This window comes from Haliaeetus leucocephalus, unplaced genomic scaffold (assembly GCF_000737465.1).
Source record: "Haliaeetus leucocephalus isolate CR32 unplaced genomic scaffold, Haliaeetus_leucocephalus-4.0 Scaffold317, whole genome shotgun sequence".
Taxonomy (NCBI): domain Eukaryota; kingdom Metazoa; phylum Chordata; class Aves; order Accipitriformes; family Accipitridae; genus Haliaeetus; species Haliaeetus leucocephalus.
In genome coordinates, this window is record NW_010972753.1 from 2,727,064 (window position 1) to 2,744,520 (window position 17,457).

The 17,457-nt window shown below is 38.1% G+C and overlaps 1 protein-coding gene across 9 annotated transcripts in view; it reads right to left on the reverse strand.

Moving 5' to 3' along the window:
- The window catches only part of KLHL15 (kelch-like family member 15), a 29,903-nt gene that overhangs the window by 8,507 nt on the left and 3,939 nt on the right, over positions 1–17,457 (reverse strand). For 5 of the 9 annotated variants that reach the window (XR_774585.1, XM_010571294.1, XM_010571293.1 and 2 more), the window contains exons 1-2: positions 17,261–17,450; positions 7,880–8,591 (exon numbers count right to left, since the gene is read on the reverse strand). Coding sequence is in view for 8 of the 9 variants with exons in the window: in XM_010571294.1 (XP_010569596.1) it covers positions 7,880–8,584 (705 nt within the window). In the remaining variant the exon portion in view is untranslated. Of the gene's footprint in view, positions 1–7,879; positions 8,592–8,985; positions 9,072–17,260; positions 17,451–17,457 lie in introns of those variants that run through there. The other 4 variants (XM_010571287.1, XM_010571288.1, XM_010571290.1 and 1 more) reach the window with 2 other exon arrangements.

The window sequence follows — 17,457 nt, forward strand, 5'->3', positions numbered from 1 at the left end:
CAATCTGGTCTAACACAGCATTCTGATTTACACTTCTGAAACAAATAAAACCCCACTAGATATTGCCAAATCCACAAATCCTCTATCATATTTGATCCTAAGTTCCCAGTTTCTTTCACATAAAACTGGATTGCTTTCAAACATCTCACATGCCTTTAGTTCTCACTAGCTCCAAAAAGAGAAGCAATGCTCTGAAAAAATGTGAGGCCACTCTGAAATTTAAGCGACCACAAGATAACACCAGAAGCTACTATTTTTCAGTATCTGTTCCCCCACCTCCTCCTATTCCCTGTCCCAAGTGACAAAAGCCCATACCACCACTTACCTAAGAGCTGGTGGTATGAGTTTTCATGTATATGAAAAGCAATTTGGAAACTAATGTTCTTTATACCTTGTGAATCAGGTAGTTGCTTGTTCCATAAACACACACTATTCAAATTTTGTTAGCTTTCTGTCAATAATTTCTCTTCCATCTATAGTAATTAAAGACATTCTGCTGTCAGATAAACATTTTTTTAAAAAATCTTTTGAACTGTTATTATTGGACATGATTTACATGCATTTTGAGATTGTTTTACATACCAGATTTTTCAAAAAACACTGAATACTAACCTACCATTGCAAAGCACTGTATAGCTCAAGGGTTATAGTGATTTGATGTTTTTATTTACACTTTTTCTTCCCCTCACTTTATTTTGACAAGTTCAACTTATCTTAGCTTGGAAGAAGAGGATGGACACAAGCAGATTGTATATATGATTCTCAGGGCAATATCCAACTTCTTTCTACCGTTTTTACGAGGGGTGATTATGGAACAAAAAGATTTACTTATGTATAGTGCTTATAAAACACCCGGAGTGAGCCCAACTCTTCTGGGGAATAACAGATCTATTTTCTTATTGCAAATAAAGAATATATCATATAAACACAGGAGATCTGCTCATATGGCATTTGTTAAAATAAACCATATACCTCGCCTGACTGAAAAGACTGAACATAAATTCCAGAAAATATGCTGGGGGAGGGGTGGCAGGGAGAACCACAGCACAGAAAAACGGTAAAATATAGAAAGCCTTAAAGGTTACAAAAAACAAAACAGGAAATTAAAATCACAAAGAATTGTGGGTGAGTTACTTTATCCTTAAAAGTAACTTTCAAATTCTAAAACAGCACAACTATTTTGGAATGTGTGCATTCCCAAACTGCAGCTGTAATTTTTGGAATTAACCAAAAAGACAAGCGATTTTTGTTCCACCTACATGCATTTCAAGTTTTCTTGGATGATTATGGAAGACAACAGGATCAACATGCAACGTGAAGCATGCCAGCAAAACCTGGCAGAGATGGAAAATGTTGGGGTTTTTTTCTTTCCCCCTCAACATTTACAACTCTGTCTTTAGATCTAGAAATTGAAATGTCAGCCAGAAACTGGAATTAAAATAAGCCTCATATATCCTTACCACTCTACTCCTTCACAAAGCCTAAATCTCATCCCATGAGAGCATGCAAAAGGAAACAAGGAATATCTCTAATTCCAGAAACAAAATCTCAAGACCAGGGAATCAATGTATTAGTAGTTTACTACTACTTATCTTGACAAAGGCACTAACATCAAAGCAAAACCTCAATCTCTTACCTTAAACCAGAAAGACATCAAGAAGCAAATGCAACTACCAGTTATCAACAACTCTTTCAGACTGAAGTTCATGGGGAAGCTATCTACAAGCACAATATTGAAGAGATGAACATGAAAATAAGTAAGAACTAGCAATTCTTACAATATTCAAAAAAAACCCCACAAAACAAAACAGAGCAATGGTCTGTCTAAATTCTGGTAAGCAAAGGTAGTTGGAAGCTTCCTAGACTTTGCTGTTGAGGAAAAATGTTAGTGTCTCTAGCCTTCCACCTTTCACCAGCACAACCTCTGCCATACAGGAGTGGTACCTCTCCTGAGGCTCAAATGATGGTCTAAGATGAATGTTAGGATATGCCTATATGAAAGTACAGACTGCTCACACTTGCTCGATGCAAATGAAAACAAAGCAAATATAGGTCAGTTTGCCCACTTTCACATTCATACACTGTCTGCATGAAATCTTCCAGAATTATTTGAAAGTCCTATTCAGCTCATAGTAAGGAAAACCCTCCAAACACCTACACTTCTGAATAATTTTACAAAACTTTTAGTTACTTATGTGTATAATCAAAAAAGAGAAGCATTAAAATTCAGGTGTTTAGGTATTAAAACACAACTGTAAGTTGTGCATATGTTTTATTTTTAGCAGATTAAAGAACATGGCCTTCAGCAAGCCTTTTGTGGGAATTGCTGTCTGACACGCAAAATACGCTGAAGGAAATCCCTCAGCATTCAGAAGTATGCTCCTGCCATTACCTTTAAGTAGCAACAAGCAGTTGATCAACAAATATCTAAGTGCTTACCAACAGACTGATTTTCCTGTTTAAGTTCAAATGGAGAAGCTCTAGAAGGAACATGCCCCTAATTACCAACATACTCAATTAGAGAGAATGCTCACAAGTTTCTGCAAAACATCCAAACCAGATGGAAACGTACACTAACTGTGATGAACCTTGAAGTAAACCAAATGTGCATTCTTAAGAGTACATCATCAACTCTGAACTGGTAAGAAAAATACAAATGCTTCACAGCATTTTCAAAGTAAAAAGACTATTCTGTTATCTTGCTGAAGTGTCTCAAAGTGGAAGTTGGAATTCCTTACCAACGCCAGTTTTACTGTAAAAAAGGAATTTAATCCAAGTGCTAAAGCTTTGCTCATGTGATTTTTTACATTGGTTCTGCAGGGACGTAGTGCTAGCGTAAGAGCTCCCTGAAGAACTCTTAATGAGAACTACCTCATTGCATCATCTACCAGTCACAGTGGTTCACAGTTGGACTTTTAGCTACACAGACAGGGAACAGCATAAACAAAAATCAAACGTGTCACTCCATAAAAAAAGAAGAGTAAGAAAATAATTAAAAACATCCACCTCTCTATTGAACCCCTAGGTAGTCAATACCAAAAGCATCAAGACTTCACCAAAATCACTGCCGTCCCTCCAGCCATAGTAAAGTGGAGCTTGAATGCATTTTCTCTTTTTCATTCTGAACCAGTGAAACACTCAGTAAAAACTGCTGGCATTCCAAATTAATGCAGCTATTAATCATTGCCTATTTTTCTGCTCTATTGCAATGCATGCTTTTCTAGTTGCAGCAGCTATGCAAGTTTCAGAATTTTCCATCTATATTCTATGAAAAAGCCAAAAATGTAAGCCATTAGTTTCTAATCTGAAAAGTGATCCACACAAAAGACCAGATGTATCCCTTGTTAAGCTTATCATCTTCCCCCCTGCCTTAAAACAATTAAGCAAATTAATAAGCTGCAGGAAGAGCAATGAAATGCAAGGTAAATGTTCTGTAACACAAATTTGACTTCAGTATAGAGCTTTTTTTTTTTCCCCATATTGCTCTATTTGTATTTTTGTTACTTGGGCTTTTAGGAGAAAACTTTCAAAACCATAAAGAAAGGCTACTTTTGAAGTGCCCAAACTAAACATACATTATTTGTACACCTGGTAACTAAATCTTAACATGTTATTATACGGGGTAGATATTAGCTTGATTCCTTCTGTAGAACTAGTAAAAAAAACACAGAAAAATCTGGATGGCTCATAACATGACTCTATCATGTCTAGCCACATAAGCAGAGAACTATTTCAAATGTTATAAAATTGTGCTTACTTAAGTTTTCTAAACCTGCCAATTCTGAATGTGTGATACAACTCAAACTCAACTAATAGGAATACAGAAGCTATGCTACACCTTTTCAATGAATAATGATGGCATCCGTACCAGACTTCTAGAGAGCAATTCCTTCCTTTTACTTGCAAAAAGAATTGTTATTTTCCTAGAGATTAAGCTGAATCAAAACTAAAGATCCATCAATTCTACTAACTAGGATCCTTACTATTTTCACATCTACTTATCTCTGGGCATATTCTAAGCACAATTATAAGACTGTCAACAAACATTTTGATAATGTTAACACGCTTACTCCAAATCCAAATTCAGTCAAATAGAACAAGTCACACATATGTCTCTCAAACAGCAGCAGCCACAATTACTCTGCAACCAAACATCAGTATACATAGCATTGCACAAGCTGCTGTACTTAACTTTTTCCCTTCTTCTAGCATTGATCATTACTTAGTTACATCCCACGGCCAGTATGAAAACTAGTCAGTACCAGTATAGGGCTTTGAAGGGCTATTCTGCAAGTGCTACAAATCACTTAACATTTTTCAGCCTAACCATAGAAAGACAAGATGACATAGCCTCTGTGCAGCAAGGACAATGCCCTCAAATTGAGTATTTTGCTGTTCCTTTTTAGAAACTAGCAAGAGAAATTATCACAATCAAGCTGGAATCTAACTCAAATCTAAACTCTCAAATCAGACTGGAGCCAACAATCTATGTGCCAGATTAGAGGTGCTCAGCACTTAATAAATACTGCTAGAAAATCTATCCAAGTCAGCAATAACCTTTAGACATAAAAATATCAAGTGCAGCACCTATTTAAGATAAGAGGGACCCACTAACCTCATCCACTAGACACTTCTTATTCTAAGCTTCAGCGTACGAAGTTGCAGAAGTAGATATATGTGAATTACTAGACATAGAGGGAAATGAGAAAAAAAAAGACAAGTTCAACACATTTATCAAAGGTAAAGTCACAATGACATAAAATTACAATGACTTCTCAAATGTTACCATTTTCTAGGCACAGGAAAGCACATACTCAGAGATAATGTGCTATTCATCCTACCTCTACAGCATAAGCTGATGGTCCTAGTGATGAGTAAGTTTCCGATTTAAGCTGGGAATTTATAAATCAGCATGGGCTAGTCATAACAAACCAGACTGGGCATCAAAAAACCCCTTTTGATTTTAAGGACAGAGGTTTTGACAACATTTCAGTCTGAGTAGTACACAGAAACTAAATGGAGCTTAAACAGTATATGAAGGGAAATCATGACATGGTTGCCTCCAGTAACACAGAGATGAACCCAATGATCCAGGAGAAATGCCCTCTAACTTTTATCTCCAACCTTCCTCAAGACTTACAGAGCCATGGATATGTTTCAGATAAAGGAAAGTGTAACATGGTAGTGGAACTTGTGCTTCTCCCCACACACTTTGCCTTTATTTTCTAACTGTTCCCCAAATCCTTACTTCATTTATCTTTCCATTTTCCCTCATACATGTACATCTATTTTAAGGGCTGAGGAACAGAAGGAGCATCTATCCATACTTCAGAAGCAGTTCTTCCAGGACAGCATAGAGTAATCAATCAAACAGGTTGCACCTTCACTTGTGCACTCCAAATGCACATCAGCCTCAAGGTATAAATCTAGAGTCACTCATAATTTCATTTTTAAAAGGACAAGCCATCCCACTCAGATTGCTAATCTCTTCAAAATAATGATGCAAGAAATAGAATGGCTTAAGAGGCCAAAACCATCCTTACTGTGACTTGCAAAGTTAAGTTATAGAAGTTACTTATATACTACAATGACAGGCATCTTAGAAAAGTGTATTAGAAAGATTATGTAAGAGTACATATGACAAGCCAGCCACTGTATAGCAAATACAGAGTTAGCTGAACCGTAAGACTCAACCTCAGATTGTATTTGGTACATTCACACAGGCGTTTAGTATGTGCTGGCTTCAGGAAAAGGGTGAATTCTGTTTGTGGATCTAAAAAAAAAAAAAAAAAAAAAAAGGCAGTTTTACCAATATTCTCCCCCTTCTAGGCACAGAAGAGAGTTCTCCTCAGGTTACTTCCAATACAGTCAACATACATGCTCTTATACTTAAAAAAAAAAAAGTGTGGTCTATATTTTGATGTTAGCTCCAACTGCATTTGCTCTTTGTCACTTGTCATGCTGGATTACTCAACGCTCCCTAGCCAGGGCAAAACACAAATACACTCCTAGCTGCAGCAACAGATGACATACTTATTTAGCTGTGCTTCCCTCTGCTGAGCTGTCCCACTCCAGAATCTGCGCTGGCTTCTCTCTGTTCCTGCATACAATTAATAGAAAGGGTATTCACAGATAAAGCTTTTACATGTGGGTATATAAACTGGGATGCTGAAAATGACTCCTCTCCTTAAGTGGTACCTATCTGGCCATTTGGTAGCCGTCATAAAACATGACAAGCACTGTATGCAGGATTTATACCACTGATACCAAAACCAGCTCCAGAAGTTAGACCTAAATATAATGCTGAAGACCAACATATACTTTTCACTTGCACTTACAGAAATTTAACTGGAGACAGCTTGATGCTTGAACTTGCATCCCAAAAACTCAAAGAGCTGAAGCAGACTTTTTCAGACAAGTCTAACCTATTAGACTGACCTTAAGAATACTCTGCAAATCCTATCAGTTTTCCTACCGAAGGGCTTAAATGACATAATAATAAGGTAAAAGTATTATTAAAAACAAGACACTACACAGTATCTGGCAGAGTTCAGCTCTTACTAGTTGAAAATGTTTTAACCCAATATAAACATTACATTACTGTTCTAAAATATGTTTAGGTATTTATTTTGTTTATGTCTATAGGCTAATATAGGATCATAAATACATTTTATGTACTATTACTTCCTCTACTCAATTCACACACACAAAAACAATCCAAAATATAAAAACTCACTAGTCTCTGAAGTAATTAATAGCTTTTATAATTTAAAATACAAATAAGTGTAAATATTACTGCTTAAATGATCCAGTAGCCCTTAAAACCACCAAGAACAAGACAACCTTATCTGTATATTCACTAGATACCAAATTAATTTGTAAATTAATTTGTAAGAATCCCAACAAAAACACAGGGTGTTAAATCCTATTAATTCACTGAGAGGTGGAAAATACACAAGTTAAAGTTATATCTTATCATACAAAATTAACATTGTTAAAAGAAATCAGCACAGTTTATGTAATTCCTAACCTGAATACCCTTACTGTTACTAGCTTGCGAGAGAGCTGCTTACAAAGTTTTGTAATTCTCTACTGTTGACAAATACTTAAGAAATTCTCAGGAATTGGAAAACGACATCTTTTGTCTATTCTTCAATGAAACAGTAGAAAAAGCAAGTTCTCTTTCAACCTCTTAATACATGCAATGATCAGGTGAATTTTAGATCGACAAAGATTCCTCTGATATTTGAAGTAAATCATTACATTTCACATCCTCAATAACTTTGGTTGCATTATGTGCCTTGTGTAGAGCCAAATGTATGTGTAACTTTGCAGGATCAGTGCTTACTTCCAACCGCTGTGTAACAGCACAAGCGCTGAAGATATGACAACAACAAAAACACCCTGCAGATTTAACAGCAGGTACTGGTTTTCATTTGTAAATAAAAAATTCTGCACTTAAAACACGTAAAATCTACAGTCACTATGTTTTGATTACACTGATAACAATTATCATGACATATGCCCTACATACTGTATGCAGCTCTAAAATCTCTGGAAAGCAAGAAGCAACTTGTGGAAAACAGTAAGAACAATTGAAATAAAACTTGATACAAGTGACCTTGTTTTAAAATGTCCTTTCCATATGAGGTCACTTAAAAACATGTATTGTAAACCTACCTGTTCTCCAGCCACTGTACATACTATTGTCTAATAATCAGATGACAATACTCTTGGATCTTTGTCTTCCACAGGTTTATTAGAAAAATAAATGCTATCTTTTTGTTCCTCCTAATAGGTTTGGGAATCTTACCTATTTAATGGCATGCTGCCCTAGCTAAATGATGAATCCTGTCTATTGTTTTTCAAATGCACCAACCTTCTCAAAAACACTGGATGGTGTCATCAAACAAAACCTGATGTTCTGAATAATGGTGTCCGTATGCCTCCAGCGTCTTCTGTCATGGCGCAGCCAGGCCTGAACAGCTTCATACAGCTCTATCTCTGGAAACCTGCTCAGATGATCATTATCCAAGTAAGACATGAGCTTCTCAAAGCTCAGATATGAAAGGAAGTCAGGTCTGGACATGAGTGGCACAAAATTCTCTAGCAGAAAGGAGTCCAATTTTTCCCTGACTCCTTCGATGTTTACACCAAAATCATCCAGAAGTCTCATAATTTCTGCACAGTTTTCTAAGCAGATTTTAGCTAAGAGGAAAGAGCAGCAAAATTTTACCACCTCTATAAGCTGGACATACATGGCAGCCTGAAGGATTTCATGAACAGTGTTCATACTCAGTTCAATAGTTCCATAGTACATGAATTGGAGGACATGACTGAAGCCTGTAGCTGTCAGACCCTTCAAATGGATTTTGTCCTGATCTCGTTCTCGCATATCAGCTGTGAACATAATCCTGAAGTAATCACTCTGCGTGGCAAGCAGTGCTTTATGGGCCTGAAATTGGTGGTCTTCAATGACAAGTGTGACATCAAGAAGCAATCCCTCCTCATACAGTGCTCTGAATCCAGCAGAGACACTGGTGTCATGGATGGAGGAGCTAAACCCTTCCACGTCCCCTGCCATGAATCACCTGGGGGAAAGAAAAAATAAATAAATAAAAATAAATTGTTATTTCTAATAACATATCACAAGCCCTTCCTGATAAATCCTAACTGAGAATGCTTTTATTAAGACTTAAAAGTCTTCACCATCCTTTTTGTTTTCTCTTCAGCTGAAAAATCAACTTAAGAAACAACTTAATACACAAACTTTAAATATTTCTCACCCCCAGAAGACCCTCATTTTAAAGAAAGAGTAACAAACAAGAATAACTATGCAATACTGCTGAAGCAATTCCTCACTCCAAGCTATTTAGTGGTCAGATAATGAATATGCAATACTAAAATGCTCGTTGTGGTTTTCTCCCCCTGCCCCCCCTCAATCTTTCTAAAGAATTTATCTCAGGGGAGCAATAAAACACCCACTCTTGAATATCAAAGGTTTCAGAAAGGAAGCCAAACTTCCTTAACTTCAGAAACAAGCTCCAGTTGATCTGTACAAGGTATAACCTAAAAAAATTTTAGTCTCTTTACAAATATATGTCAATTTACTCAAAAGTTATTTCTAGGAAATTGAACATTTTCAGAGATACTATTTAAGTTTGTGTGTTTCACTTCTCCTGTAACAACATAGTAGTTCCCCCTTCATCTCCCTCCCTTTATCCCCCCGTTTCTTACCATAGGGATTAATTAGGTGATGTGATTTATAAACTGCAAAATACTAAGGCAATAGGAAGCACTGACAAGACTAGGTCACAATAAATAATATTCTGTATACTGGGTTTAGTGAAGTTTAATTGCTTATTAAGCGTTTGAACACTTGCAGATGCAGTGTTACTTACGTGCAAGCTATAGTCGAACTGTAAATAAGCCAAAAAGAAATTATAGACTAGCAGGATCCTACTCTGTTAAAGTTAAGGAAGATAAATATTCAATGAAAATCCATACCAAAACCTATTCAAAATCCAGAAATTTCTCAAAATCTTGCTCAACTTCCTTGGGTTTAGATAGGGTGAAGTTGCACAAGGCAGCTTGAACCAATCTAACAATTTATCACCAGTTGAAGGGCAATGGCACACTCCATTCTCCCTCTCTGTCCTTATTCTGAGTTCTGAGCTCCTGCTGCCTACTTTGAGCCATTTCTGGTGCTCACTGGACTGCTCTAGAAAGCTAATTCAACTCATAAACCTGACAGAAAACTAAACGAAGGGTGGGGGCAGCAACAAGGACACAAACAACACCACCCCCCAGCACATGCAAAACCTCAAAACCAGAGAGCCTTCTGCTCATCAGTGAGCTGACTTCTGACTTGACACTGCAGGGGGTATGGCACAAGAACCAACCTGATGAAAAGGGCAGGACATCACACTTGAGCAGGAACAGGGAAAAAGAGTAACGTTGTCCCTTTAGGCATTAATCAGCTACAGGAGTTGGTTCAACCATTTTTGTTTCACTTTATCCCACCCTAAATAACACTGCAGCATTCACATGGTTATTTGTGCATTTAACACCAAATTTCCTATAACAATTAAAGTTAATAATGTTTTGGTACTGGTGACCTACATGAAAAGCTAAATAACACCAACACATTTAAAAAACTGCTGATTTTCAAGGTTATAGAACTTTACAGCAGTATACGGACCCAGAAGTGACTCTAGGTTGGCCCAGGTTTCACAACTTCAGGGAGCAGTTATCATATTACTCCCATTTCCTCAAGCACCACATCCTGACTGCTGCCACTGTAACTGGAATGTATTTTATTAGACTCCATCAAGAGATAATCATCTCCTCTCCTTAATTCATCGGCACACATCCTGGAAAACAGAACTGGAGAGACGCTTCATCTATGCAAAACTAAAATGGTGAGTGGGGGTTTGTAGCCACACCTCATGGAATGAGCACCACTCCCACACCGTTGAAGCCTGCTGACAGGTTCTGTGCACAATAGAGTCAATGCCGGGAGTGTTCATGACAGTTAAGGCCTTATGAAAAAATCCAAATTCCTGAAAGTAAGACCAACAGCAGGAGAACAATGCTGACAATCCAATGGCTTTCTTGCCAGTACCCGTGATAGCACACTCCCCTTTATGTCACTGAAGACAGAGAGAAAATACAAACTGCTCTGGAGCTTCATATAGCAAGTCCCTTATTCCTGAACACAGCACGTGCCTACCAGAAGGAAAAATTACCATCATATATTATTCTTAGTTGTTGCCAATTCTTACACAAAAGCAGACAAGGAAAGAATTACTTTACTAACTCTTACCACCTCAAAAAGCAGCAACAAACTGAAGAGGATGCCATAAAGCCTGACTTTACAGCATTTTGCTTTCTAACTGGATTTCTGGTATCAAATAAGAAGGTAAACACTAATATTAGCTTTTTTTCTTCTTTCACTAGAGCACTTGTAACTCCCCCCCTCCGGCCCCCAGTTCTCTGATCTTTAATAATAGTTGAGCTCATCCTTCAGTCTTTCCTGTGTAAGAGATTTAATGGTCACTTGCCTTTAAATGGGCCAACCGTTTTCATAAAATATATAGCAACTTGAAACAACTATCTCTCAATTTTGTTTGAAATTGACCAAGAGGTTCAAAGCTTATTAGGATTATTCTCAGATAGTACAACTGTGTAAGTTACATTTCTTTAGGAGACCAACTAAGACATATGGCTCAGCTTCAATTCCAAGATCAACGGAAAAAACAGGACAGGACAGTTGGAATTTGCAAATGTGAGACATGAACAGAGTAACACAACAATATATTGGGGAAAAAAAAGTCAGAAATGAAGCAACACAAATTAACCTGAAAATAACAGGATGTCCCATCACACAGGCTCATGCAGGCAGCAATCTCATGCAAGGGATTTCTTCAGAACAGTACATACATTACTGTGTACATGAACGACACAGAAGAACCATACCAGTAAGCTCCAAATACTACTAGGGTCTTTCTCCTTAACTTGAGAAAGATAATTACATTACAGATCTGCAAATATGAGGGGAGAAATTAACTTTTACATCGGACTGCTTTAAAAGGCCCCTTTCACCACCCTCAAAGAAGCAAAAAGGAGAAGTTGGCAAGTGAAGGTAAACAGACACAAATGGTAGAGGGTAAATGCGCCAAATCCAGACAAGCACCTCCAGCGTGCCTTTTAAGGATCAAAACAAATAAATAATACACAAAACCAGCATCAGAGAGAGTCCTGGGCAACCAGCTCTAGGTGGTCCTGCTGAGCAGGGGCAGTGGACCAGATGACCTCCAGAGGTTCCTTCCAACTTCAGCTACTCTGTGATCAAGTTGCTTTTACATAGAGACTGCACTGTGGGATTTTTTTTTTTTTTTTGCGACCATCCTTTTAATTCTGATTAAGTAGAAATAAGACACACACACAAAAAAACCCCAGATATAAGCTACTACCCTTCAAATTTTAAATTTATCAAAAAATAAGGTGGTAGGAATCACCAAAGTAAATTTTAAAACCCCTGTATTTAGGGAACACCTTTTAGGGTTCCAATTTTCACATCTCGCTAAAACTGGCTATTCCGTAAAAATATATTAAAACCAGAAGTCAGCTGCAAAAGGCTACAATGGTAACAAAGTGGTCAACGCTCTGAAATTATTACTTCAGAAGGTTTTAAAAATGTGGGGGGTTAAGTCACTTAATCCTCCTTTTCACATCCCTGCTTATATTATTTTTAGTAAATCTACAGTTTCAATCTCAAAATATTTTTTCTCCCAAACATCAGACAGCATTTAATGGATTATTTAAGTAGAGACAAAACCAGTAAGACTTCTCCATAACACCATCTAAAGAAGCTTCAGAATTCTATGAGTGAAAAGCTAAAGACTACTTGTGTTCCTCCATTAAATAAAAGGAGTAAATACCGTTTTTTTGGCATAAAGCCATACACAATATCAGCAGATATATTTTGCTTTACAACACAAAAATATATTGGCCAGTGCAAATACACAGGGGGTTAAAACAGCACAGAAACTGGGAAACTAGATAGTTAAACGCGTATTATGATCAACTGGTAAAAATCTTCATTTCTACAGCTAATATCCTCAGTCAAAAGCAAACAGCAATGTGGTAGTTCAAATATTAAAAAAGCAATACAAAATACTCTCAAATGAAGTCATTTTTCTAAAGCATAGCTATGCCATTCCTCCCACACACACACTTGCAATCTTAGATGTAATTCTATGCACTATTCAAATGCTGCAGCTTATTTCCCAGAGGACAATAACATAACGATTTTTTTTCATATTTTCAATAAAAATGCAAAATTCAGAGTGAAATTTTCTTCACACATGCAAATCACAACAGCACACTTAATCCTAAGGAAGACATGTAGCCTACAGTGGTCTGTAAGAAAACAGGAACAAAAAATTCCAATGTATAAACAATAAAGGGGGAAAAAAAATAATCAAAGTTGACGTTCTGCATTGTTCTGCGCATACTAGAGCTGATCAGTATAATGCAGCACAGGACGTAAGAGTCTCTGCTGAAAAGCCAAAAGAGAAATACGCTTAACCTTATTAGCTTTTCCTGACATTTCTTCCTCTTTTAGCACATAATGCATTACAGAGTCTACTCTGCTGTGACTGTAAAAGCACTTACTTGGAACACTGATTTCTCATCTTTATTCCGCAGCTGTAATAAAAGTCTGAAAACCCTGTTCCAGACTGCTTTTTCTTGCTAAACAAGGAGAACCTTCTTTCCTCAGGGTGTCTGAGGCTCTTAGTCACAGGCAGAAGAACTGGAGTCTAAAGGCACAGGCTATTGAGAAGGAAGTTATGGAATACCCGCTTTTGGCTCATGCCCTGCTTCATTAAAAAAAAAAAAAAAAATCTATCCAGGCAGTACTTCCCCAAAAAGTACCCTTTTAAGTAAGTGTGTTTATGTGATATGTAAGCTCATATGCACTTTCTAGGGATAGAAATGTATTGTTCTGGGAAAGTATTGACAATACCAACTGTAGCATACCAGCTGAAAGGCAGGTGTCTGCTTTCCTTTACTGCTGTTCCTTAACAACTCATTTGAGATGCTGAGACAGAACTAGCAAGTTCCTTTGTTTACAGATTATGAAGTAATTGTTCATTCTACCTACCTCATAGAAATTCTGAGAAACCACCTCTGTGAACACAGCTAATGACAAATTTTCACATAATAAAACACTATATCTACGAGTTACACAAAAAGATATTTCACCAGACATACAGAACCATACTTTGGTTACATGAAGTACTGAAGTAAAGCTTAAAATCCAATAATCTGTTCCATCTATCCCATTCCTTTCATCCATCAAATGTGTGCATTTAAATGCAAATTTTAAAGCCATTACATATGCTTTATTTCGTGAGGTGCATAACGAAGGCTGCTTTGAACAGAATTCTTTGACCCTAAGTTTGTTAAAACAAACATTTTCATGCACAAATAGAATGTTTCTCTACAGTCAAATGTTATACACATGTATGAAAATACAATACACACTGGCATTTGCACATACAAGCAAAACATTCACAACTGCACACATTCATCACTAAAAACCAGGCCTCTGAATGCAGTGTACTGCAATGAGCGAGAATGTAATGAGTGTATAAATATACATTTACACAGTGTAAATAATCTATCCTCCAAATTAAACCTTTGTTTACATGGTTTGACACTAAAACCATTAAACCTTGTCCAAACCACCATTTTTCATCACAATTCTCCACTAACAGCAACAGAAGGAATGAGGTAAAAGTGAGCTAGATCAATAACCAGCAGATGCTGAAACTTTCCATTGCTACAATTGCAAAAGTAGGAAACAAAGAAACACATCAAGTTCATAGGTGTTTTATCTAAAATCCTTTATAATTAATATGCTAAGTTTGGGAAACAATTTATCTTAAATGCATGGGTAGGTTCACACTAAAGACTTCATCCAATCTGTGCCAAGAATTCCAAAAACACTGGATTACTTTAGAAGTGAGAAGTTAGGAGCTTACTGATCACTGCCAGTCAGAGGAACCAGACTGCCAGAAATCTAGAAGTTAAAACTTGGTTACTCCTGAAAACTGTCCACACTGCATGAAGAATTTCTTAGGGGCATGCATCTGACTGTGACAGCTCCTCTTGCAATCTCTACCCATGTTGCTCTCTTGAAGCCATCCGCATCAGTTCATAACAACAGTGGCACTTTTATAACACCTCAGTGTCTCTGAGGTCATTATGGTAATGCTAGAAGCATTATCAGAACTAGTTATAACCAAACATATTAAAACTCAGTATGGATTGCGTCTCAGCTCGGTATGGTTATACGTCATTCTGTAAGTATGCTAGAACCCTGCTGAGTAGTCTTTAGCTATCTTCATAGACTACAGTACTAGGAGAGAGTGTTTTGTTCTGTTTCCTTTTTCAGAAACCTCTAACTCAGGCAGATGTGTTGGTGCTCTCATATGCACGTATTCACAATGGATAGGTTTCTCAGCTCATATTACTCTCTGCTCCTCAAAACTTATACCATAACCCAATTTAGTCTTTCTGCACAGAAAGATCCAGATGTTAAAAGCACACACACAAAAGATCAGAACCAGTTTGTTTTAAAATACTGCTGAAGAGTATAATTTTCACATATTTAATTTAGATGAATGCTAATCAATTGCATGTCAGAAACTTCCCATTTTGCAACACTAGCCACCAGAGAATAAAATACAGTCCCCAGCTCAGCCCTTAAATCAAGCTTTAGGATGACTATCAAAAGGATTCTGATGAAAGTACATGCTTGACAAGCATTTTAAGACTGGCAGACGTATGCCTCAGCTGTAGTAACTTGACCAGTTTAACTTCACCTAACTGAATCTAAATTCAGCTTCTGGTCTCATGAATTAACATCAATGAGATATACATTAGTTTCTCATCGTATTAGTCCATTATGCGGATGATGTAACTGCACTTCACAGACATTAAGATAGTTTAAACCATTTGGATAAAAGATCATTGCATCACTACACCTGTATAGAAAAACATGCTCCCGAACATAGAGCAAGCTCAGCTCAGTGCTTTTCCAATTACATTTACTGATACCAGAACAGGCGCCAAGTATAAAATATTTTTATTACATCTGTAAGAATGACAATAGTCTTTAACTAGAAAAACTTGTATCAGTAATACCTAAGAGTTATATGATGGTAGTGTTAAAAACTACGGATTTGCCACTGCTCTCAAAGTGGACAGGACTGCTCTATCCTGAGTGCCAACATTCCTTTTATATATATATATATATATTTGTGGCTTCTATAATGATTAATTTTTCCACATGTAAGAAAAAAATATTAATAAAGAGTGATTTTCTAATTGCAAAGATATTTATCAAGAAAATCAAGGCGTATTTTATACAGAAAAGGAGCAAGTTAAGTATTTCCTAGTAGCAAAAATCTAATCCTACTTTTTTTGGACTCGTTATAAATTTTTAGCATAATAAAAAGGTAATGAGCTACACGTAGTATTTAAACTCTATTAGTAAAAAAAATGTTAATCTTAATTAAGATTAAAATGTTAATCTTAACTAAGAGATAGTTGAACTACCCCTTACAATTCTTTGTTTGTTATTATCTGTATATTTATTGCTCACTTAGTTAATACTTTTAGCATCTTTTGAGAAAATGAGATTAATGAGATTGTGCCTTTTGTTCAAGACACACAGCTTTTGACCTCATTGCGAAATGTCAACCTCATTTGTCAGAAAGACAGAAATCTCAAACATATTAAATTTCTACAGATTTCCCCCCAAATTGGCAGCTAGATAAATGAAAAAGACCTGGTGTCTCCAGCGTGTGCTCAACAGTTATCTGTTCTGCTTTGCTTGCTGAAAGGCAAATCAACACATGCGTAGATCCAAACCAGCCATAGGGTATAATTAAGGAAAGTGAAAGGAGATGAGTGACAGTGGGAAAGTTTATAGGACATGTGGTAGAAATTAAACAGGTTGGCTAGGTGTTGGAAGGAAAAAGACAGAAAGGATGTTGGCACACGGTGGTATGCTGAGGGGATCTGCATGTGAACTGGGGCAATGGTGGTCAAAGAGCTGGGTTGTTATCTTAGGGACAAGTATACACAACAAAGAAGTCAACAGGAAGCCAGTAGTTCTGCCCTTTTATCCAGTAACAGCTTGATGGTTCCCCTATTCTTCTTCTAAAGGGGGAGTGGGGGGTGGGGGGAACAAACCCCACACAACAAAAACCCAATAACTTTTTTTAAGCGACGCGTCCATATTTACCAAATAGCTCAAAGCTCCAGTACCAATCCTGGGCGGCAGTCTGCTCGTTCGGCTCACAGATACTTTTTTTTTTATGTCCCCCAACGTCGCTGATGGGCAAAGGGCCATTTTCGGGGTAGGAACTCACATGACCCACTTCAGCTCCTCAGCTTGACACGTTTAGCACCCTTCCCGCCAGCCAAAGCCCGCAGGCCCAGCTCCCCGACGAAGGGGAGGGGAGGCTGGCGGGCTCCGAGTTAGAGACCCCTCGGCCCCCCCTCGGAGGCCGCCCAAGCCCTTCACGGCGCCCGGCCCGGCCATGCCCGCCGCCCCCGCCTGCTCCCGGCCGGGGGAGGAAGGTCCCTGAAGGCCAGGAGACAGACTGGGGGGCCGGGCCGCCCTCGGTAGGTCGGGCAGCGGCAGGAGGGCCCCGGGGAGCCCGGCGGCAGCTTCACCTACCTCTCGGCAGCGGCGGCGCTGAAGACGCGGCTCCTCCCGCTGGACCGGCGGCGAGGGGGGCCTCCGTGTAACATAAAGCCGGGGGCGGCGGATGGAGGGAGGCGCCGGGGGGCTGAAGAGAGGGGCAATGGCGGAGGCAAAGCCGGGAGGAGGAGGAGGAGGAGGCGGCGGCAGAGGAGGAGGAGGAGGAGGAGGAG